Genomic DNA, 23,197 nt, shown 5'->3' with positions numbered 1-23,197 from the left:
ACAGTGGGCGGAGCTTCAAGAGCTCCTTTTACCTCACACAGACACACACTGAACAGTTCAAAAACTTTGGGCCTTTTATGTTCAAATCGGAGTCAGACAATGATGGAGAGACCCAAGAATAAGTGACAACATGTAGACAACGTTTCTGAATGGTAAGTTGATGAATTTATGTAGCTTATGTGTAGTTATCTTCTAGTCATTGATTAGCATATTGTCATGATAATTTATAAATCGCGTTCCCGGGGGCGGGGTTTATGTACATTTCAGGGTTCATGATGTCACTAACTCTTTAAAAGCAAATATATTCCATTGCTTTGAACTTTGAGCGTTGTAACTTTGCAGATGTTGTTTATGCTCAAACAGCAACATTACACACTAACTAAAGTTAGAAAAGTAAAATCATATTTAACCACACCTTTAACATAAATTAGAAAAATGTGCTAAATACTTTTTTGCTGTATGGGTATTGTGTGCACTTGTGAGATATGCTTTGCGTATTCTAGACGCTGCTATAAATATTAAACTTGTTTGAAATCCATATACCCTATTTCTGACAAGCAAGAGAGCAGCAGTGAGCAATAGCCAATGCAAGATGAAAGATCTTAAGAAAGTGCAATTGGGAAGTGTGATCCAAAAAACATCAAATATATTTATTGATTCTGTGCAAACAAGTGCAATCCTTCCCTTATACTGTCTTATAGTGAGCACTAGGCTTTAGTTGCAGCCCATGTCCTCCACCACGTCTGGACCTCAAGGACACTTGTTGTGTGCATGTGCTGAAGATACCGGCTCCACGAAGGAGACACATCATGCTGTGTCTATAGCAGCGGTGACCAGACTCGATTAGTATAAGAAGCACGTCATCACATGCTGTTAGCGGTTCTCTATTCTCACACCCCTCCTCGTGGCCACATGTTCCTGCTGTGAGTCTGGAGGTGGCTGGTGATAGGTGGGCTGCAGTGATGGGGATCAGAGATCCTTCGTCACAGGGTATCACTCGGGATGTTCAGAACGCCATATGACCTGCCATTTTTGAATATGTATCGGTATACTACGCCCAGTCCTTGACTTTCCCATTTCCGATGTAAAATATACATTATTTAAACAGAATTGGATATAAATTGTAAATATTTCAGAGATTATAGCTGGGTGCATCTTGTTAAATTAAGCATGCATCAAAGTGAGGTCATGAGATAACAATGTAGCATGCAGACGATTGGGACTTTTATTTTGTTAAAAATAAAAAGTTTAGGCAGTAAATCTGCTGTACCCTGCTGAAAAAACAGCTTACACCTAGTCAAAATAAAACTGATCGTTTTTTGCAGGATTCTTTAATGAATAGAAAGTTAGAAAGAACAGAATTTATTTGAAATAAATATATGTAATGCCTTTACTGTCACTTTGGATTAATTTTAAGGATCTTTCCTGAATTACAAATATTATTTTCTTACCGACCCCTTACTTTTAAATGGCAGTATGAATACAGGAAATGTTAGTGCAGGAAATGCTATCACGTTATTACACTTGATGCTTTATTAAGCAGTCTATTCCCTTTAGGAATAAATTGTACTTTGCATGAATAAAATACATCTGAATAATGTCGCTTGTGACCTTCCTGTTTAGTCAGGCAAATCCTTTCGGTCACGGGGTCGAGAAAAAGTGGTATTGATCTAAATAGCCCGTGCAACCTCTTGATCTTAGTCTAGTTCTTCTAAAACGATCCTCTCTCCCCTTGGATTGATGGTTTCCCTTGATGTTAACAGTCCGGCTTTGATGAATGATGATCGGGTGCATCTGTTGGGTGGGTTGTGCTTGGCGCTAATGGCTCTTTTGTAGCTCAAGACTCAGAGGTGAACGGATGAGTGAGAATGTCCTCGGGCGCTGTGGGCTAGTTTAGTGTGGTTGGTTGTTTTTGAGGTCTTTTTCACTTTCCCTCTCTCTCTCTCTCTCTTTCTCTCTCTCTCTCTCTCTCTCTGTCGCCTCCTCCGTTTCTCTAACTCCTTTTTTTTTTCCTGCTCTCTCAATTGCTCAGCCCCTCGGGTGCCGGAAAGAAAGCCAATACAAAAAGGATTAGTGGGGGCTGACTTGTTTTTGATTTGTACAGTAACAAGATTTGATGGTCTGTGTTTAAACGTGATGGTATCAAGGAGAATAATGATCCACACAGCACGTTTCAGCATGACCGAGAAAGCTAATGGAAAGACCAGATTTCGATTGTGCATTTAATGCCTAAAATTAATAAGCTATTTTGACTTTTCAGTCACCACTTTTCTGTTGCCGCCGCCAGCATCACAAACAAAATGGCTTAAAGGGATAGTTCATCCAAAAATGAAAATTATGTCATTAATTACTCACCCTCATGTCGCAAAAATCTGTCTTACAGTTTTGGAAAGACATGAGGATGCGTAATTAATGACAGAATTAACATTTTTGGTGAACTATCCCTTTAAATAATGATGTTTTTCCATCACTGTGCAACAAGAGTACCATGGTAAGATGTGTATCTTGTTCAATCTACTCTGTTCTGTAGTAATTATAATCTAATATGGCATTTCGTGGTAATATAAACCATCTAGGGCGTAATCTAATGCCATACAAGCAGAATATTAGCATTTAAACGAGCATGCTCATTTCATCCAGTGCTAGCGTGGGCATGTGCCGTAATTGAGACATGACTCTTTGCCGAGTCTGTTTGGCATCTGATCCAGAGGTCTGTGGAAGCTCGCGGGTCTCTACGCCAGCTTAACATGCAACAGCTTTCCAAACTCAACCTTCCAGTCGACACATAAGCTAAATCAGCGGCTCAGTCCGTCACACTACTTGATCTTGTGAGGGAGTCTCTAACAAAACATGTGACATCTGCTTTTTTATATACGTTTCTCTGATAAGGATACAGACACTGATGTCAGTTCGAAGGCCTTTATTTTCGTTATGAAATTACGTAACCTTCCAAATGCGGGGGTTATTCCTTCTTTTTTTTCTAAAAGAAATGAATGCTTTTATTCAACAAGGTCACATTAAATTGATCAAATGTGATGATAAAGACATTTATATTATTACAAAAGTTTTCTATTTTAAATAAATGCTTTTCTTTAGAACCTTCTGAAGAAAAACTGCATCAGTTTCCACAAAAATATTAAGCAGTTTTCAACTGTTTTCAACATTGATAATAATCAGAAATGTTTCTTGAGCAGAACAATCATCATACAATTATTTCTGTATGATCATGTGACACTGAAGAGTGGAGTAATGATGCTGAAAATTCAGCTTTGCATCACAGAAATAAAAAATATAATAAAATAGAACACAGTCATTGCAATAATATTTCACAGTTTCACTAATCAAATGAATGCAGCCTTGGTGAGAATAAGAGACTTTTTTTTTTAAAAACATTAAAAAAAAATTACTTACTGTACCGCAAACTTAAAAATCCCGAAAATCATATAATGTTTTAATTTCAGATTTCAAAGTTTCAATCAATGTTGGTACAGTGTTACTTTTATGCAGGAAAACATGAGATTTACCTTCCAGATATGTACAGTAAATCGTAGATTAAAGCTGTTTCTTCTATCATTAACAAGTGAATATGTCAATCTCTGTCTACATTCGCAGAGGAACATCATCACTATCTTTCTGTAGTCTTTCACAATCTTTCACAAAAGTTCTGCTTGTGAATGACAAAAGTCGTTCAAAGAAAAGTGGCCATCTTAGCAGTGCTTCTGGTGATGCTAGTACAGCAGCTCCTATCTTTAATTAATGGGGAAAGACGAAATTGATTATCAAAATTATGGTTCATTAACATATTTCAAACCAGCAATAACACAATGATGTCATAATTTTATCTCAAATTATGCAAAAAGATGCCTCTAACAAGGCGATTAGCTCTTTTACCTGAAAGGCACGTCTTCCATTCCTAAAGCTGCATATTTGCCTTTTCTCCCTTTTTTCAATGAAGGATCCATCTCCTTCACTGTTTCTTGCATGACTAAGCCAAAAGAAGGGAATTATGGGTAGGAACAACTCCTCCATTTCCTGTTGTCACGGCTAACAAAGTAATGATCTTCGATCGCATTCTTTCCCTGTTCGAACAAATTGGCGAGAGCTGAATGCGAGGCACAGACACTGATTCTTTAATCAGAGATTTTTCTCATGCATTCATCGTGATTACCAGTCCAGAGCGGCGGGGAAACGAAACGGGGGTGGATGGACGGGTGAAAAGCACATTTATCGAGGGGAAATAGTGGCCGGAGGGAATTAGAAGACAGATTAGCAAATCAACGTTGTGATAGACAAGTGAAGAATTGAAAGAGAGATGAAATGCCGTTTTCTAGCCACTGTTTTTGTGAATAACGAGACTATAAATAAATATGTGTGTGTGTGCGGCGGGTGATTGTGGAGAAGAACATTAACTACAGTTGCTCAGCACAGATTGTGGTTATTGATCTTGTGTGTGTGTGTGTGTGTGTGTGTGTGTGTGTGTGTGTGTGTGTGTGTGTGTGTGTGTGTGTGTGTGTGTGTGTGTGTGTGTGTGTGTGTGTGTGTGTGTGTGTGTGTGTGTGTGTGTGTGTGTGTGTGTGTGTGTGTGTGTGTTGTGTCCTAGCGTGCAGCGATGATAATCCCTGAGATGTTTAGTGGCTTTGGCTATCCACATATGAAATATTTCTTTCTCCTTTTCTTTATCATTCTCTTTTCAATGATTACGTTTATAAACATGCACCCTCATAATGCGATTATAAGGAGATTTAGGCAATATTGCAGTTAAACTTTACCTCATGTAAACACAATGCTTTGATCAAATTGATCATAAAAAGTTACAACTTGGCATATGCGGATTTAATCACAATAAGCAGTCTTAAACACTTTTATCACATATTCAACTCTGACCTAAATGCACATGTGTTCATGTTGACAGTGTTGCGAGACATCATGAACAGTGCAATGAATGGTCGAAAATATGGAAATGGAGGTATTTTAGGCTTGTCTCCGGAAAAAGGACAGAGGCCAGATACCAAAGAACCCGCAAGCAAATATGTGGAAGAGCGTGGCCAATAACATTTGTGCTGTGTGAATAAAGACAGTGAAAATAATCAGAACAATAAAAATAGCATGTAAACAAGAGAGAAGATGTTTGCCTCAGGTAAACGTCTTACTGCGATTAAAGGGATAGTTCACTTTGAAATTACATTTTGGTATGTTTTAGCTTACCTCAAGGGTATCCAAGATGCAGGTGTCTTTTTTTCCGCAGTAGTTTCAATTTTGATATTTTTTTTAGGTCAAACCGTTCTTGTCTGACAGTCATATCATGCAGGTCTATGGTCATTGTCTCAAAGAGCATGCACAGAGTCCAAATTAAAACAATTCCCCATCGACCAAATTAAACAATTCCCCATCGTAAGTACACATTGATGACCTAAGACACGAAACGAGTGGTTTGTGTGAGAAAATGAACAGTATTTATATAGTTTTTACCTCTTGTAACACAGCCACGTCCAAGTGATCTGAGGGCGCGAGCGCTTCCTTCTGTGTGACGTGTACGCAGACTGGTGCATAGATGATATGACTGTCAGACAAGAACGGTTTGACCTAAAAATATCAAAATTGAAACTACTGCGGAAAAAAAGACAACTATCCCTTTATGTCCTTACTCTTATTATTGGAAAGAATCACATTATTAATGCTCATGCAAACTTAGTCATTGTTCTCCAGTCACAAATGAACTAAATCCATCTAGATCAGAGGGTTTCAATCATCTAAATGCCAAGGACCTCCAAATATGATCATCCTCGAGCCAGAGTGAATTATTTATTGTGAATTATTTTGTGCATTTTTAAATTCAAAAATGTTGTTTAATTGTCACAATATAGTTGCGGTAATGCGGTAACATTACACATATTAACAACACCCACATTTTCATAGCCAGTATTCAGCAACTGATCCCATTATGTTGAATGATGGGGTTGGAATGCTACAAAATTGATCAGTTTAATGCTATTTTTTATGTTCCGGTTGTTGTTTTTGCTTTCTGTGTAATCATTCAGTTAGAGGTTGACAGCCAGAGGAAAATATTTTTACACATTTGGATTGAGCTGATGGATGTTACTCAGAAAGATGAAGCGTCTGTCGTGCGTGTGTGTGTGTGTGTGTGTGTGTGTGTGTGTGTGTGTGTGTGTGTGTGTGTGTGTGTGTGTGTGTGTGTGTGTGTGTGTGTGTATGAATGAATAAATGAATGAGGCATTTTTTCTGGCATGTGTGTGTGGTCCTGGTAAACCCTACATTACGGTTATACCGCACAAAGATGGCAATTTCCAAAATCCTTGTCCTTGTGGGGACATTGTTTGGTCCCCACAGCTTATAAATCATACTAAGTGATGTTGTTTTGAAAATGTAAAAATGCAGAAAGTTTTCTGTGATGGGTGTTAGGGGTTCGGTTAGTGTAAGGGGATGGATAGAATATGTTTGTACAGCATAAAAAAATGGAAAGTCCCCATAAAACATGAAAACACAACATGTTTATTATGTTTTTATTTACACTACTTTTCAAAAGTTTGGGGCCAGTAAGATTTTTTTTTATTTTTTTTTATGTATGTGGTCAAAACAACAATACTGTGAAATATTATTAGAATTTAAAATAACATGCTGTGATTTTCAGCATCATTACTCCAGTCTTCAGTGTCACATGATCCGCAACATTTTTAAAAACATGTTCCTCTGGTTTTAAACACAGAGCACAGATATACAATATGTGATGATAGTGGGGGGTGATGAGTAACGAGAGGGAGAGGAAGTGATGTGGGCCGCCTCGGGATGCTGTGGAATATTCCTGCCGGCTGCCAGCTCTCCCTTTATCACTCGCTGCCGTATGGGATACATATTCATGCCTGCCTATGCTTCAGTGCATCTGAGAGCTGCTCACACACACACAACATGAAAGTTGAACACTTCTGAATGACTCAGCTATCTCTACTCAAACCTCACGCTCTTAAAGGGACAGTTCACCCCAAAATTAAAAGTATACTTTTCCATAGGGGAACATGATGCATGGGACCATATATCTCGTATATGGGTATAAGGAATGGAGTTTATTCTGGCCAGCATTTTGCAACCCAGGGGATTGTGGTTCCTAGCAAACTTGTAATTATGCAAATGGAATAATTGGACCGTTTCCTCAAATTCTTTGCCAGCCAAGACAGATTATTGATTGGAGACGGAAAGAGGAGGAGGGGGGGATAAGGAATTGGGAAGGAGACGGGTAGACAGAAGGGCCTTGTGTCCTCAATGAACGTCCTGACCTGAAGGAAACACAATCTGGGAAGAGTGAAAACAACAGAAATAGAGAGTGTGTTCGGTCGACAAATTGAATTAGCCAAACTCTCATCTCCTCTGTTTGTGTGTGTGTCGTGTAAATCTAAGCTGTATCCGTGACGTTTATCTGTGATACATTGAGAGATGTGTGATTTTGTGTGCGTTTGCAGTCGTGCGTGAACGTGTGTGTCTGTTTAAGGGGTCTGAATTAATTTGCTAATGCGCCTGCGGTAAACACAGAAGACTCCGTACAGCTGCACTGGATTCTTTAAGAGACTATCAGCAGCGAGTCAAAAAGCCCAATTAGTCATTTATATTGGTAGTTACATTATAAGGATGAGTGGATCTCACAGAACCTGGCAAGAACATGTCAACCCTTGAATTAAAATAAAGGAATAAGAAATGATATTTTGCGTAAATGCAGTCGGGCTACTTTTAACATAACTGAGATTATTATTTTGATGACAATAAAGCGCATCGCTGATTGCTTCACATTCGTCGTTAGCCTCATAGCATATTTCAATGTTAATGACTTAGGCAATTATGCTATGAGGCTAACGATATGTTTATTAGAATAAAAATCATTGTATGGATCCTTTGAGAATAATGGGAAAATCTCAAAACTAAAAATTATGCTATATATATGTATTTATTTTCCCATTTTTATATATATATATATATATATACACTGTATATATGTGTGTGTGTGTGTGTGTATTTATTTTGACTTGAGATGTTGAAAATTGTGTGTGTGTGTGTGTGTGTGTGTGTGTGTGTGTTTATTTTGACTTGAGATGTTGGAAATTGTGTGTGTGTGTGTGTGTGTGTGTGTGTGTGTGTGTGTGTGTGTGTGTGTGTGTGACTATATATATATACTGTATATATATATTATATTTTATATATATATATATATAGAGAGAGAGAGAGAGAGAGAGAGAGAGAGAGAGAGAGAGAGAGAGAGAGAGAGAGAGAGAGAGAGAGAGAGAGAGAGAGAGATACCAAAGTATGGTATCATACATTATGCTGATTGCTTAATACTGTACATATGTTTAAATCTTTTGAGAACAATGAGCAAAAAAATCAAAACCATAAGCCATATTTTTGAGTGTGTGTGTGTGTGTGTGTGTGTGTGTGTGTGTGTGTGTGTGTGTGTGTGTGTGTGTGTGCGTGTGTGCGTGTGTGCGTGCGTGTGCGTGCGTGCGTGCGTGTGTGTGTGTGTGTGTGTGTGTGTGTGTGTGTGTGTGTGTGTGTGTGTGTGTGTGTGTGTGTGTGTGTGTGTGTGTGTGTGTATATATACATTTTCATTATTTTCATTTTGATTTTAGGGTGAAATTGTGACTTGGACATTATTATGCATTATCATTGTGGCTGCTGAATATAAAATACGTGGTTTTGTGTAGTAGTTTGCATGCGTTTGTTTGCATGCGTCCGCTATGTGTTTATAGTGTGTGTCTGTCTCTGTATGAGGAGAATGTATAATGGCAGAAGTGTACCAGCCCAAAACGGCATTTCTTACATAAGACTGAGTGCCCGTTGATCTGGAACTAAGAAAGGCTGGCACAAGCCAGCTCACAGTTCACTCGTGCGTCTCAGAAGCAGCTCTTCCCTTCCCTCTGCTGGCGTTACTATGCCATGACACAGAGATATAAATCACAGTGCATTTATCCCATTAATATCTAATCTCTTTCCAGAATGATCATTCACATTAACTTTATGACTTCCTATAAGGTCTTTAATTGTATTTTCCATTCTGTTATGTTTCCATTAACAATGTGTTTGTATACAGTGTCCTGAATGTAAAATGCCTCATTATTCTTTGTAATTGAATCCTTTGAATAATGTTATCAGTTTTTCTTTTCTTGTATCATTGCTTAGTCCATCTCCTTCTGCACTCACTCTGCTGTGTTTCATTTTTTTCTGTTTTGTTGCGCTCCACAATCATGCAGCACCTGATGGACGCCCGGAGGACAAAGGTTTGTTGTCATGTTCGCCACCGCTAGCGTGCGCAGAACATGGGACCTGATCCTGTCCCTGATCTTTAATCAAAACCAGACTGTACCCTGAACCTGATCCCTGGTTTCAGATCTCACAGGTTTCTTTGAGTGTTGTTCTTATCTACTAGGGATGTACAATAATGGTGGCAATATCAGAATAAGACAATATTTGGATTTATAATATTGCTTTGGTCTGATTAGGCTCATATTGGAACCCATGGAAACTTGTTTCTGCCACAGAATAAAAAAAGGTAATTGTGACTTTTTTAGTTCACAATTCTGACTTTATAACTCACAACAATTCTGACTTTTTTTTCTCTAGAAGTTGCGAGTTTATATCTCACAATTCTGACTTTTAGATACAAACTCGTAATCGTGAGAAAAAAGTCAGAATTGCAAGATAAAAATTTGTAATGAACTTTTTTTTTATTCAATGGCAAAAAACAAGCTTTCATATAAGCAGATATTTTTTAAATTATTGTTATTATTATAAAAAATATTTTTTTTATTAATTTTTTTATTTTTTATTAAAAATATTTATTTTATTACAAATATTTTTTTTATTCTAGTTTTTTTTGCCAAATTCCAATGACCATTTACTATGGTGTGTTTTTGGTGTGATAAAAGCACGTTCATTTATTTAAAAATGTAAGAGTAACTGAATAAAAAAAAAAGAAAAAAAAAAGGCAAAACATTATAGATTACATACTTTTTATCATTGAGCATAACAACAGCACACACACACACACACACACACACACAATTATTATATCAGTGCATCCCTACTAGCTGATCTGAGACCACAATTGCCATTTTAATTATTATCGTTCAATGGATCAGATCTTTATATAAGGACAACCTCAAAAAGGAACGTTTTCCCTTATCTGCTCCTCCATGTTCCTCCAAGATAAGCTAAGACGGGGTACTCGGGCCTTAAATAGCTGGTTCTTTCCTAAAATCCTGACAAAAGCATGCCTGTGATACCCGATTGAACCGGTTCTTCTGTCAGAATTGTGTTTTCTGTTTGTGATAGTGCAAGGGTGTGTGTTGATCTAAATTTCGTGAGACGATTGTGGGTTATCTGATCCCGTTCTGGGCCCATATACTCTCTCATTCTGCCGAAGGCGCCACGTGTGCCACATAGACTAGAAAACCCCATTATCTTGTAACTATTTCTAGCACAGTTTTTTGTCATTAACCTTATTTAACGAGGTATTAGTTAGTGTTTTCTCAAGAGAAACCTGATCTTTTCCTGTTTCCTCTCCTAGAACAGACCGTACTGTGGTTTCCCCAACATATCATTCATTTGGATTCCTTTAGATAAATATATCTAGATATTGATACATTTGGCAGTTTGGCTATTCAGCAATCATTTACTTTGTAAAATTACAAAGTCATTATGAATTCGAAAATTGACCAGTTAATTGAATTAATCTGATGCTGCAATGCTATTGGTTCATTATTCATCAATCAGTTCTAGCCCCGCCCATAGAGAAATCTCATTGGTCCAAAGGTCTTATTTTACACTGTGAAAAGTGATCAGTTGAATTAACCTAAAAAAAAGTGAGGAAACCCATTGCCTTAAAATTATTAAGTAAATAAACTTCATGCGTAATTGAAAGAATTAAGTTATGTGGAATTGTCAAGTTACGCATGAAGTTTATTAACTTATTTTCAAGGCAAGGGGTTGCCTCACTTTTTTAAAGGAAGTCAACTGATCACTTTTTACAGTGATTTATTTACTATAGTATTCATAAATATTTTATTATAATTTAAGTTTATTTTTTAATGCACTTTTTACTGGTTTATTCGTTTTTCTAAATATATCTAAATACCTTTCATTTGTTTTTATTTCAGTTTTAGTACTTTTAGTACTTCAACTTAAACATTTATTTAACTTGCCAAGGCAAAATGTAATTTTTTTATTAGTTAATTAATGATTTATATTTCATATCAGTTAAATTTCAATTACAGAAAACAATTTTTAATAGTTTTCAGTTTTAGGTTTAACTACCCTGGTCCAACGTCCCTACTCCTTTCTTCCAACATCAAATGTCACGAGTCGCACGGGTATATTTGTGGCAATAGCCAACAATACATTGTATGGGTCAAAATTATCGATTTTTCTTTTATGCCAAAAATCATTAGGATATTAAGTAAAGATCATGTTCCATGAAGATATTTTGTAAATTTCCAACCGTAAATATATAAAACATTTATTTTTGTGACTGAATGCAGCACAATCGTGAACATAAATGCACAACTTTAAAGGAGATTTTATTAATGTTTAGATTTTTTTTGCACCCTCAGATTCCAGATGTTCAAATAGTTGTATCATGGCCAAATATTGTCATATCCTAATTAAAAAAATTGACCCATGTGACTGGTTTTGTGGTCCAGGGTCACAAATACGTTCTGATTGGCTGTGATTTTGTCACTTTTCAGGTTTTAACTAGCTTGATGCTGAAAACGTGTTGCGCGGCACCTTAAAGGCCCCTTTTCACATCAAGGACAATAACTATAATGACAATGGCAAAGATTTAGTTTAAAATTAAAGATTTAGTTAAAAATCATTATGAATTTAGAAGAATAGCAGTCCACACCACAGCTATAACGATAATGACAAAGAGAGATGATATCATTGGAATCACTTTCAGAACAATTTTTTTGAATCGATGAACAATAAAATAATTGACAGCCAATCCGACTTAATCCTGCTTTAAAGAGATCAAGCATTTAAAGCGGCAGCTGACTTATAATAAACAGAATGATATCGTCCGTTGGTGTGGACGCCAATATAGTTATCGTTCTTGATGTGGACAGGCCTTAAGACACAGTGTGATATGTTTATGCATCACAGTGAGGTCTTTATAACCTTTATTTCAAAATCGAACCTGATGTTTTCGATCTCAAAACATGGGTCTGGTTGAGGATACCTTCTGATTATTATCTAAATCCCAAAGATCCCAAAGCCTGTCAAGTTCATTCCTGCTTTCGTTTTCTTCTCCAGCACCTCCAGTTGACCATTCAGGCCCTGCAGGACGAGCTGAGGACTCAACGCGACCTCAACCATCTTCTCCAGCAGGAGAGCGGCTCACGGGGCGGCGGGGGCGATCACTTCACCACCATCGAGCTGACCGAAGAGAACTTCCGGCGACTCCAAGCCGAACACGACCGCCAGGCCAAAGAGCTCTTCCTCCTGAGGAAGACCCTGGAAGAGATGGAGCTGAGGATCGAGACGCAGAAGCAGACGCTGGGAGCCAGAGACGAGTCCATAAAGAAGCTCTTGGAGATGTTGCAGAGTAAAGGGCTTGCCTCAGGAAGAGCATCAGATGAGGAGGAACAAGAGCGCGCCAGGCGTATAGCAGAAGCAGAAGCTCAGCTGGGACACCTAGAGGTGATATTAGACCAGAAAGAGAAGGAAAACATCCATCTGAGAGAGGTATCAGGTTCTACTCAAACTTTTTTGGGGGGGTTGAAAGGGGATTTTAGTGGATGTAACAGTTTCAAAGCATTTTCTAAGCAGAGACTATATTTCAATAGAGACAGTCTCCATGGAACAATCTGAGGTTAAGTGGTTTGCCATTGTAATAAGCAGAGAGATAGTCAGATGCAACTTAGACAATAACAGCATATGGTCACTGAGTCATCTGGACCCGAGAGAAAAGCGTGAGGAGGTCCATGCCAGGACTGATGCAAACACACAGATAATGCACATCATTCACTGTGTGCTCAAAGAGAATTCATAGTCACATGACGTCACAGAAATGCCCATCTGGAGGGCAAAACAAGGCTTTCTCCCATTGTCCACCTGTCATTTTAATGTTTGTACTAAATACTAATATAAGACATTGATATTAAACGACCAAATTCAGTATACACCTTATTGATGATGCATATATGTCCCTGGTGTTTTTACTGATTGAAATACCACAGCAGGTGCTGTTTATGGATCACAAGTGCCCAAAACTTGCATTTTGTTCACATATTTAGTTCTTTTTTTGAGATGGAAAAGATAAACAGGCTTTGATGCAGGTCTATGGATGCTTTGCCCTCCAGGTGACTGAAAATTGTGAATAAGATGAAACTATAAAAATGTGAAAAAGCGAATAAGATCAGAATGCACAATGTGATCATCAGATGTTCCTGGATTGACATTGACAGTGGGTTAGGGATAGAGTTAGGGCTATAAAGGGTGACAGCTTTGGTATTTATATTCATTGTAATGTTCAGTTTTTTTCTCAGGAGCTTCATCGCAGAAACCAGCATCACCCAGACCCTGGAAAAACTAAAGCTCTTCAGACTATCATAGAGATGAAGGTAAATATCTGCACAAGTTTTTTATACACGGCTTTTCAGAGGTTTGGGTCCTGTAAGAAGAAGAAAAATGTAGAAAAACATTTCTAGTGTTACAAAAGATTTCTATTTCAAATAAATGCTGGTCTTTTGAACTTTCTATTCACTAAAGAATCCTGAAAATTAGGTATCATCACCGTTTAAAATATTAAGCAGCACAACTTTATAAATTACATTTAAAAATATAGATATAAAAATATTTTTATAATAATAAAAATGTTTTTAATATATTTTTGATCAAATAAATGCATCCGTGGTGAGAAAAGACTTGTGAACTGTCATTATAGTATGAAGTTCATTATATATGGCATGTGCTGACTTCTCTGGAAGAACAATAGACAGAAAAAGCAAACAGAATATGAACAGAATAAACCAGAGAGACAAGAGAAATGTCTGATGGGAGATCCACTGCAGCAAGCTGGTTAATGGCTGAATGAAACAGTAAGTGGGTTTGTGCGTTCACAGACAGAGCAACTCCTGCCAACAGAAGCATTACACACCGCTCTAAAAATAAAGCATGACCTCATGCAAGGCACGCACACACCCCTCGGGTCCACTCTGATTGGAGCTAAATATTACCCAGAGTTCACCCCTGCATCCATGTGACATGTAAGCATTGGTGATACATACACTCCTATTCAAAGTGCAACTTCGCTAATTCGATTTATGCATTTTCCCTCAACCAAAAACTGCAAAAGGCTGCTCCACCTGTACTGGTTTCCATTGCTCTTTTAACCTTTAGCATCACCGGTAGCGTTCTCTCGCCCTATTGGCTGAGCCGGGATGCTGATTCTGGTGCCATGGGAACAGGTGGAGTTGTTTACAACACAGAGAGCGTGAATGCAGGCGTGGGAGAGGATGACACAAAAGAGAGCAATGTGATCTGTTTGCTTATGCTCTGAAGATGGATATTACCGGTACCTTTCATAGAGCGAGCCACAAGGTATAGCGTTACATCCATATGCTAAAAACAAATAGAACTATTGCACATTTAAATAGGCGATGCCTTAAAAACATCGACGAGAAGCCTAGCTGTGATTTATCCAGGGAATCGACTCTCTGTGTACAGTGTATGGGAAATGGGATATTGGTTTTCAAAGGCCTCGTGTGAAAATGGTGCCTATTGATGTCTGTGAAAACTGAGAGAGAGAGAGAGAGAGAGAGAGAGAGAGAGAGGGGCGGGTTACCGGAGAGAGCTTGTGAGAAGGAACGGCAAACGTTCTCTTATGTCTGAATGGGAGATGGACCATAGCTAATGCCAAAGACGTTGTATTATTTATTTAAGAAGCCGAAGGAGCTGCAACGCTGCAACTCTCGGTCTCACAGTCCAAAGAGGCACACGCACGCCTCTCTCTTTCTTTCCCAGAGCGTCTCTCCGCCCGGGCTGGATGTGCGCTCAGTACTACCAAATGGTGATTACATGCTGATCCATTAGCATGAGAGAGACCGATCCTGCTTGGGCTTTGCAGCAGTACTGCAGCTACTCACTGGCGATGCTGCAAGACCTTAGAGTTTCGCACATCCCTGTCTTCCTCGTGTTGTGGTCCCGCCTGTCTGTTGGGAATTGGGTTCGGCATGCTTCGATCCGTAGAATCGCACCAAAGTTGTCATACTAGGTTAAGATGATGGAGTACAACGTCGCTAATTTTTCCACTAAATTGTTTATCCAGGACACCAAAATCGCATCCTTGGAACGCAACATTCGGGACCTGGAGGATGAGATACAGATGTTGAAGGCGAATGGATTGCTGAACACGGAGGATCGAGAAGAGGAGATCAAACAGATGGAGGTGTACAAAAACCACTCCAAGTTCATGAAGTCCAAGGTAAACCACTTCTTCAGGGAGCTTTAAACTATAAACAGCCAGACAAAATATGGATCAGTTTATGTAGGTAACCGATAAAGTGAAATGCACAATATTTCTGAGCTCAAAAATGGAAATTCTGTCATTATTTACTCTCCTGTTGTTGTAAACCCGTATGTTGTTATTTAGTTTGTTGAACACAAAAGTAGGACAGAAAAGTTCACACTGATCACAACTATCAAGCTCCAAATCATTCAAATAGTCCACACAACTTCCACACACACTCTTCTGGAAGCCTTGCGGTTTGCATGAGAATCACACTGAAATTTAGATCAGATTTGAGAAAATACTGAAAATATTTTTTGGTGTGGGTGAACTATTCCTTTAATTATTGGTAGCAGCCTGAATATATTTATTTTGACACCTGATTTTCATTAGTGAATGTTTCCTAAAAATGTTTGTTAAGAAACTTTTGTCTTTGTAATCTTGCGAAATGTGAAAACTTGCTTTGTCACTGAACCCACTGTCCTATTCAGGTTGACATCACCAACCCCTCCCCTCCAATCGCTCATCACACAGACAGACACGATCCAATCAATTCTCAATGGATAAAACTCCCGCCATAGATTGTCTTTATTTGTTTCATATTAATGAAGTGAGATAGATTGTGAACACCGTTTTATGTTCACTTTAAAAGCAGATAAAACAGCAAAGATTTAAAATATCCGAGTAAATGTGTCAAAATGTATAATATCGGTTAACAATAAAAATCATTTTAATTATTATACTGTTGTTAGCCAAAATTCTACTATCAGTGCATCCTCAGATTACATATCTTTGAGTTTTTTTTATAAAGAAATGTGTCTTTTTCACAAAGTGTAGTGATGGACTTCAAGTGTCACGGGAAGTGGCGGAGAAACTCCTCACAGATGTCTGCTGGAATTGTAATGATAGGTTTGCTGAGTAATGCTAGAAGCAGCAGTATTCAAATAGGATCTGTGTAAATATTTCTCACGACTGTCCTGACAGAGTTTCTTGTCAAAACCCTTCCGTCTGTCGGTGCAGTGTGAATTGGCCTTTAATGCAGAGATGTAATGATATTCTGATACTGAGTTCTGATTGGTTTGTTTGATTTACACCGCCCATTTTTACAATTTGGCTTGTATCTTGACAGAATAGTTGATTTTCTCGATCTGTCATTGGCTAGAAGAGGTGGATTTGTGTGCACGTGTGCGTGGGTATTATCACTGGTGATGTCTTTGCTGTATCTAACATGCTCGTGAATCAGCTGGGGGTTTTGTTGTGATATTTATAGAACTCATTTCATCAATAATTGATATGGCTGATGTATATTAAATGGGGATTGCGTTCTGAAATCTATCTTTTATGCGAGGAGGGTACAGATGTCGAGAAGAAAACTCCCATACTCATTTCAGCTTTTCTATTAAAACAGATGATCGTGTTTTACGACATGACTCATTAAAAATAATTTGTCTAGATGTTTTGTAACATTTTATATGCTGAATAATTTACCTGTCCCATAAATAACAGAAAATACTCTTTCTCTCTGCCTTCTTTTCTTTCTCAATCTCTTTTAGATCGACCAGCTCAAGCAGGAGCTCTCGAAAAAAGAATCTGAGCTTTTAGGTCTGCAAACAAAACTGGAAACACTGAATAATCAGAATTCAGACTGCAAACAGCATATTGAAGTGCTCAAAGAGTCCCTCACTGCCAAAGAGCAACGCGCTGCCATCCTACAAACAGAGGTTACAAAAAATATTTTATTTTATCTTAAAATTGACCCTTGTGCAATGCCTTGCTCCATAGAATTCCATTGTTTGTGCATTACTTTAAAAAAAATATATATATATTTTATCTTATCTCATTTTATTTGAACAAATTGATGTTCTCATTTGTTAAAGGGCACCTATTATGACATTTAAAATGTTCCTAATGTTGTTGTGGGAGTCCCCAACAACAGTTTTACATGCATGCAATGACAAAAAACACTTTTGTTGTTGTATAATATGCATTTATTTTTACCTGATTTGCTCACCGACTCCCAAATGATTCGTTCAACGACTCATTTTTCCAAACCCCTCCATTTGCGCGACGCTAATCTATGTTGATTGGTCAGATGACCCAGTCAGTTGTGATTGGTACTCTCATCAGAGATTGTGCGAGCATAGCCCAGAGTTCATATTGTAAAAGACAAAAGTCTTTGTTTGCGTTAGCCCGATGCATAAACAACGTTTAAAAAAATAAAATAAAATAAATGCAGTTACGTTACTACGAGGTATTACTCTATTCTTTAAGACAACTCCGAAAACAACGAGAAACACTTCACATATCTCAAGACAATTGTCATTGAAGACCTAGAAGCTAAACGGTGCTTACACAACAAACAAAATAATTATTAAGCATGCTACATAAAACATAAAAGCAACAATTATTAATAACACTTACAGGTTGTGATACGGAGGAGGAAGCTGATGCAAATACACTTGGAACTGAACCTTCCTTCAATATCAGCCGGCTCGCGAATCCAAGTTTGATTGCATTTAAATTGGTAAAGCAATCGTCTTCAAAATGGCGCGAACAAAGCATAAGGCTCGGACTATACTTCTGTGGTATAGTTGTATATATGAATTGTAGCCACTTAGTCTTCAAATGCTCCTCCTTGGGCAGATGGAAAAAGTTGGCTTTTGATTCGCACTTCAGAACACAGCGTCTCGTCGCCATGATGTTTTCCAGTTTTCCCTGGCCTTGGAGCGCAATAAGTGGGCGTATCCTATTCAAATAACTCGACAAGTTGACGTCATCTAGTCAGAGAAAAAGCTTCGGTCTTCTAACGATTCATAAAAATGACTCCGAGTCGACTCTTACTTTTGAAAGACAATAACTTTATATACGGTGCACTTTCATATTGCAAACTTTGCAGGATGTTTTTGTTCACTTAGATCTATGTTACACACTACATGAAAGGTACATTTCAAAATTCCATAATAGGTGCCCTTTAAGATAATATTTGACTTATGACTTATTGCCATATTAGCACTTGAAGGCATATCTCATCAGCTTTGCACGAACTCTGATGCTCATGCTGTGTTTGGTTAGGTGGACGCTCTCCGGTTGCGTCTGGAGGAGAAGGAATCGTTCCTTAATAAGAAGACGAAGCAATTGCAAGACTTGACTGAGGAGAAGGGAACACTGGCTGGGGAGATCCGAGACATTAAAGACATGCTGGAAGTCAAAGAACGCAAGATCAACGTCCTGCAGAAGAAGGTAAATCACTCAGGAATTAAAGGTCAGAGATTAGGTCGTAAGGTCAGACTGTTTTCATGGCCATTTAGTAGTGTTCGGGGTCGATGTTGGCAAGCAGTAGTTCCTCAGGAAGAGTGTGATATAAGCAACTGGGTTTCAAAGGAGGCGGAGCCTCTTTTACTGTAGATGTGACAGATTTATATAGCATTTTATATTGACTATTTAGTGGTTTTGGTCAGATTTGTTGAAATCGGTTTGTACTGAGCCCTGTTAACAATGATATGGTTTAAGAACGTTTTGCTAATGATCATATTGTCCAGTTTTTTTAAAAAACAGTTTTTCTTGGTTATGAAAACATTCCACTTTATAATTTTTTTAACATTATCGAAACATTACTTTTGAATGTTCACTAAATATTCTAAAGCAATTTATAACATTTATAAAATGTTAGACGAACCTCCAACTAAAACATTTCAGAAAAAACCTTCCATGAACAATGTACTCTCAATGTTTTTGTTTTAATGCTTTTAAAACATTATTATAGACCAAGGGATAGGGAGATGTTTGTTGAAGTAAGGCCAATGCCATGTCTTTCTGTTTTGCTTGATGGTGTGTCACCTCAGATTCTACAGTAAGTCAATGGACGTTTGCTTATATTTTTTCATTACATTACACTGTCATAATATGTTCAAAGTTGACCACTGATGGACACACAAAAGATAGGTATTTAAAACTTTAAAACGAACATTCTATTAACGTTACTGGAAGAACGTTTGTTCTTAACTTTGAGAGATCCTTCTGAGAATGCTCCCTTCTAGATGTGAAAAAAGGAGAATTTATTTTTCATTAGTTATAGTCAGCATTAGAAATGCACTTAAAGCTCTTTTCTAATACCCAGTGAGCTGAATTTTGACTGGAAATGGAAGCAGAATTGCTTGCACTCTCCACAGATAAGGCAATCCTCGAATGCATTTAACAATCTCCAAAGAACAGAGCCACAGAGCATTGGCACATTTCTCCACTGTATCTTCTTTCAACTCCTTTTTCATCTTTGCCCTGTCTTTACCGTCTCACCGCATGCTTTGCTGGGTTCTTGAACCTTTTTCATGTTATTCAGCCACACAGGAAACATCTAGGTGTCAAAAAAAGCTTCAAACCATATTTAACTTCTGATCTCTTGCCCTCTGTGCTGGTTTGATCTCTTTTTATCTGATATTTGAAGTCACATCACCAACAACCTGCTGTATTACTTACATATTTACACAAAGAAACACCCAGTAGTTCCTTTTTGCACTTAAAAGAGCTTCATTTGCTCTTGAATCCCATTCATACAGCTCCATAATTGTGGTTAATGGGATATTGCACCATTCATCAAAAAAGAAAAGCATCCAGTTCTTGGGAAGGATGAAGGAAGTGAAATCTAGCCCATTATCTGACCATACAGAACATCATCAGGCATAAATATTCCCTTGAGATGCTGGCCGTACCATTAGAGACCAACCACCATGTTTCACAGTCATCAATAGACATTGTGGGTTGAACTATCCTCAGGCTTCCTTTAACACAAACCCGTTCAAATGGAAAACAAGGTGAAAGATGAACCAACAGACCATATGACTTGCTCAGACGTCCAGGTACTTTTCCCGTTACATCAGAGCAGGTTATCCATCTTTGTAAGATGGCCTTGAGTACATGCGGTTTCTGAACGGCAGAACAGTTTATATGACTCTTTCTGAAGCTCGCCACACACAGCAATATGAAGCACGCATCCACCCTTGTCAGTAAATGCTGCAGTTCCTCATTGCCAGTGCAATTTGTTGTTATTTGACATTTTTCGTTGTTGTTTTGACAATGTTTGTTGACCCCTTGTCACATTAAAATGTTTTTGTGACAAATGCTCCAACAATTTCTGCACAAAAAGGTTTATAGTGTAACTTTATAGTGGTTTTACAACTAATGGATTAATATTAGAGCAAACAAGCAGAGCTCTTGTATAAGTGATTGTTAATTAGCAATCAAGATAATAAGTCAAATTAAAAACACCCGTTCAATGTGTGTTTTTCAATGGCGAAGTGTGTGATTTTATCACCCTTAGTCGAACACGGAAAAACATTTCCATCGTCCCAAAGTCAATGTTTTTTTTGAATGGGCTTTTAGTTAAATGCCTGAAAATTAGTTTGTGGTTAAGCTCAAGTCAAGATATTTCCAAATTTTATTCTACAACATAAAAATATATCAGTAATGTGTAAATGTGATTTTTATTTTAAATTTTTTTAGATTAATGGTTGTGATGTTGTAGTCATGTGACTGTGGTTCAAAAATAGCCCATGCTTAGCTTTTAACTTTTCGCGATTTTATTTGCTTCAAAACAAATAAATTGTGTTCAGTTGTGAGATTATCTTGATGAACAAATGGTGTAAAAATATAAACTTATGTTGGTCACAGAGCTTGTTTTCTGCAATAATCAAAAAGCTGATTGAAAAATCCTTTTATTTTTTGAGGGAAAGGGTGATGCGAATTTATGGGTTGGCCTACAAAAATGCATCATCACTGCAGCAATACAAGACAAAATGTTTTAAAAGTCCCACTGCTGCTGCATATAACTAGATGTTTTATTTGTGAATAACTGATCGCCAGCACACATTACATGAGATGGTTCAGATCAATCATGAGTTCAATCAAAAGAGAACTCCAAACTCTGGATTAACAGTTAAACAGCTAAATTATTAAGAGATTAACAGCTAAATCCACACCTCTTTTATCTTCTTCCTCTCTCTTAGATTGAAAACCTTCAGGAGCAGCTGAGGGATAAAGATAAACAGCTCGGGAATCTAAAGGACAGAGTGAAGTCTCTCCAGACGGACTCCAGCAACACTGATACTGCCCTCGCCACGCTAGAGGAAGCTCTGTCCGAGAAGGTACCGAAAACACGGCTGGACATGAACATGTAGACCAGGACCACATCAAATCAGAGCTGCCTCAATAATGCTGATTTTAGGTTTTTGGAAAGCTCTTTTGCAAAAAATTAAGCAAATCAGGAAACAATTAAAACCATAGCCAAGAAGTCTATTAAGTATAGCACAATTCCTCCGCATTCAGGACAGATTTGAGTGCTCGATTGTGAAGGATGCCACAATCTGGTCTACTTTTCTGGGACTGTGCAGCATTGCTTCAACTTTACAGTAGGGGTTGAACAACTTCAGAAGTCGACATTTATCTGATTAAAGTCGATGTCGACTAGTCGCTAATGGCGTCATTAATGAACAAATAAGCCTGAACCTCGAGCTGAGACCCGAACGCGGGTTGCCTTGTGCACAGCTATGGCGTATGACACAGCGCTCCTACATCACAGCTTATTTTTATCAGTTCTTTTGTCAGTGGGTCTTTATATTTCTCACAGATTTCGGCTCGTTCTAAATCAGATACAGATCAAGTAGCACAATAAAGATTACATTTATATGAATGCATTACTGTGAGAGAGAGCCATTGCCTGTGAATTAATTCTACCAGGCAGCATCTCTCTACTAATAGTGAAATTGTGGGTTTTAGTTACTAAGAAATGTATGCAAAAAAAATTACACGCTATTTTATTAATAAATTACACATTTATGTGCTTCGAAATGTTTCTGTGTGCGCCCGATCTGCATGCAAGCTACTGTGTGTGCAGGTTACAACGCAGCTGTGCATTAGTTTAGAACGGCGAGCAACATGCATATACAAAAAGCTATTTAAATAGTGCATTCACCCGATCAATTTTGAGCATCCAGACGGTATAATCAAACATATCTTGTGGAGCACTCTCAGATTATGTATTTATTTGTCATTTTAACTGTTGGAAACAGTGTAAAAGATTTCTTATCCTGTTGCGCCCTCTATAGGCCATGATCAGCGACTCATGGCAGAGCATTAAAGTCGACTAGTCTGTGCAACCCCTACTTTACAGCTAGTTTTAGTGAATTTGTCCCCTTTTCTGAGAAGAATGAAGACATCTACAGACATTTATTGATAAACCATGAGTGTTAGGGAAGTGTAAATAGTGTTAGCATGCTCAATTATCCGTGAGTGCAGGTGCAATGTGTTTTTGTCACAGGAGCGAATTATTGAGCGCCTGAAAGACCAAAGAGAGAGGGAAGACCGAGAGAGACTAGACGAGGTGGACTCATATAAAAAAGAGAATAAAGACCTGAAAGAGAAGGTGAACACTTTACAGCTGGAGTTAACGGAGAAAGAGGTACGTCAGAGATCGCATGCTTGACTGTTAGCGTTGTGTTTCTTTGAGATTTTGGTCAGACTGTCAGCTCTGGTCTCGTCTTTCCTCTTCCTCCAGTCAAGTCTCATAGATTTAAAAGAACACGCCTCCTCGCTGGCCTCATCGGGTCTCAAGAAAGACTCCAAACTCAAGTCTCTTGAGATCGCAATCGAGCAGAAGAAAGAGGAATGCAATAAACTGGAGACACAGTTACAAAAGGTATGATT

The 23,197-nt window shown here is 38.0% G+C and overlaps 1 protein-coding gene across 3 annotated transcripts in view; it reads left to right on the top strand.

Annotated features, from left to right (window-relative positions):
• The window catches only part of erc2 (ELKS/RAB6-interacting/CAST family member 2), a 50,638-nt gene that overhangs the window by 12,835 nt on the left and 14,606 nt on the right, over window positions 1-23,197 (top strand). Inside the window, exons 1-10 of one of the 3 annotated variants that reach the window (XM_079598552.1) lie at window positions 115-152; window positions 9,249-9,275; window positions 12,307-12,738; window positions 13,530-13,616; window positions 15,323-15,478; window positions 17,056-17,223; window positions 18,575-18,742; window positions 21,502-21,639; window positions 22,812-22,952; window positions 23,049-23,189. In XM_079598552.1, the coding sequence (XP_079454678.1) occupies window positions 150-152; window positions 9,249-9,275; window positions 12,307-12,738; window positions 13,530-13,616; window positions 15,323-15,478; window positions 17,056-17,223; window positions 18,575-18,742; window positions 21,502-21,639; window positions 22,812-22,952; window positions 23,049-23,189 (1,461 nt within the window). In that variant the 5' untranslated portion in view covers window positions 115-149. Of the gene's footprint in view, window positions 1-80; window positions 153-9,248; window positions 9,276-12,306; window positions 12,739-13,529; window positions 13,617-15,322; window positions 15,479-17,055; window positions 17,224-18,574; window positions 18,743-21,501; window positions 21,640-22,811; window positions 22,953-23,048; window positions 23,190-23,197 lie in introns of those variants that run through there. The other 2 variants (XM_079598554.1, XM_079598553.1) reach the window with 2 other exon arrangements.

This window comes from Phoxinus phoxinus, assembly GCF_949152265.1.
Source record: "Phoxinus phoxinus genome assembly, chromosome: 22".
Lineage (NCBI taxonomy): Eukaryota > Metazoa > Chordata > Actinopteri > Cypriniformes > Leuciscidae > Phoxinus > Phoxinus phoxinus.
The sequence above is the reverse complement of the archived record's forward strand: the minus strand, read 5'-3'. Positions and strand labels throughout refer to the sequence as shown.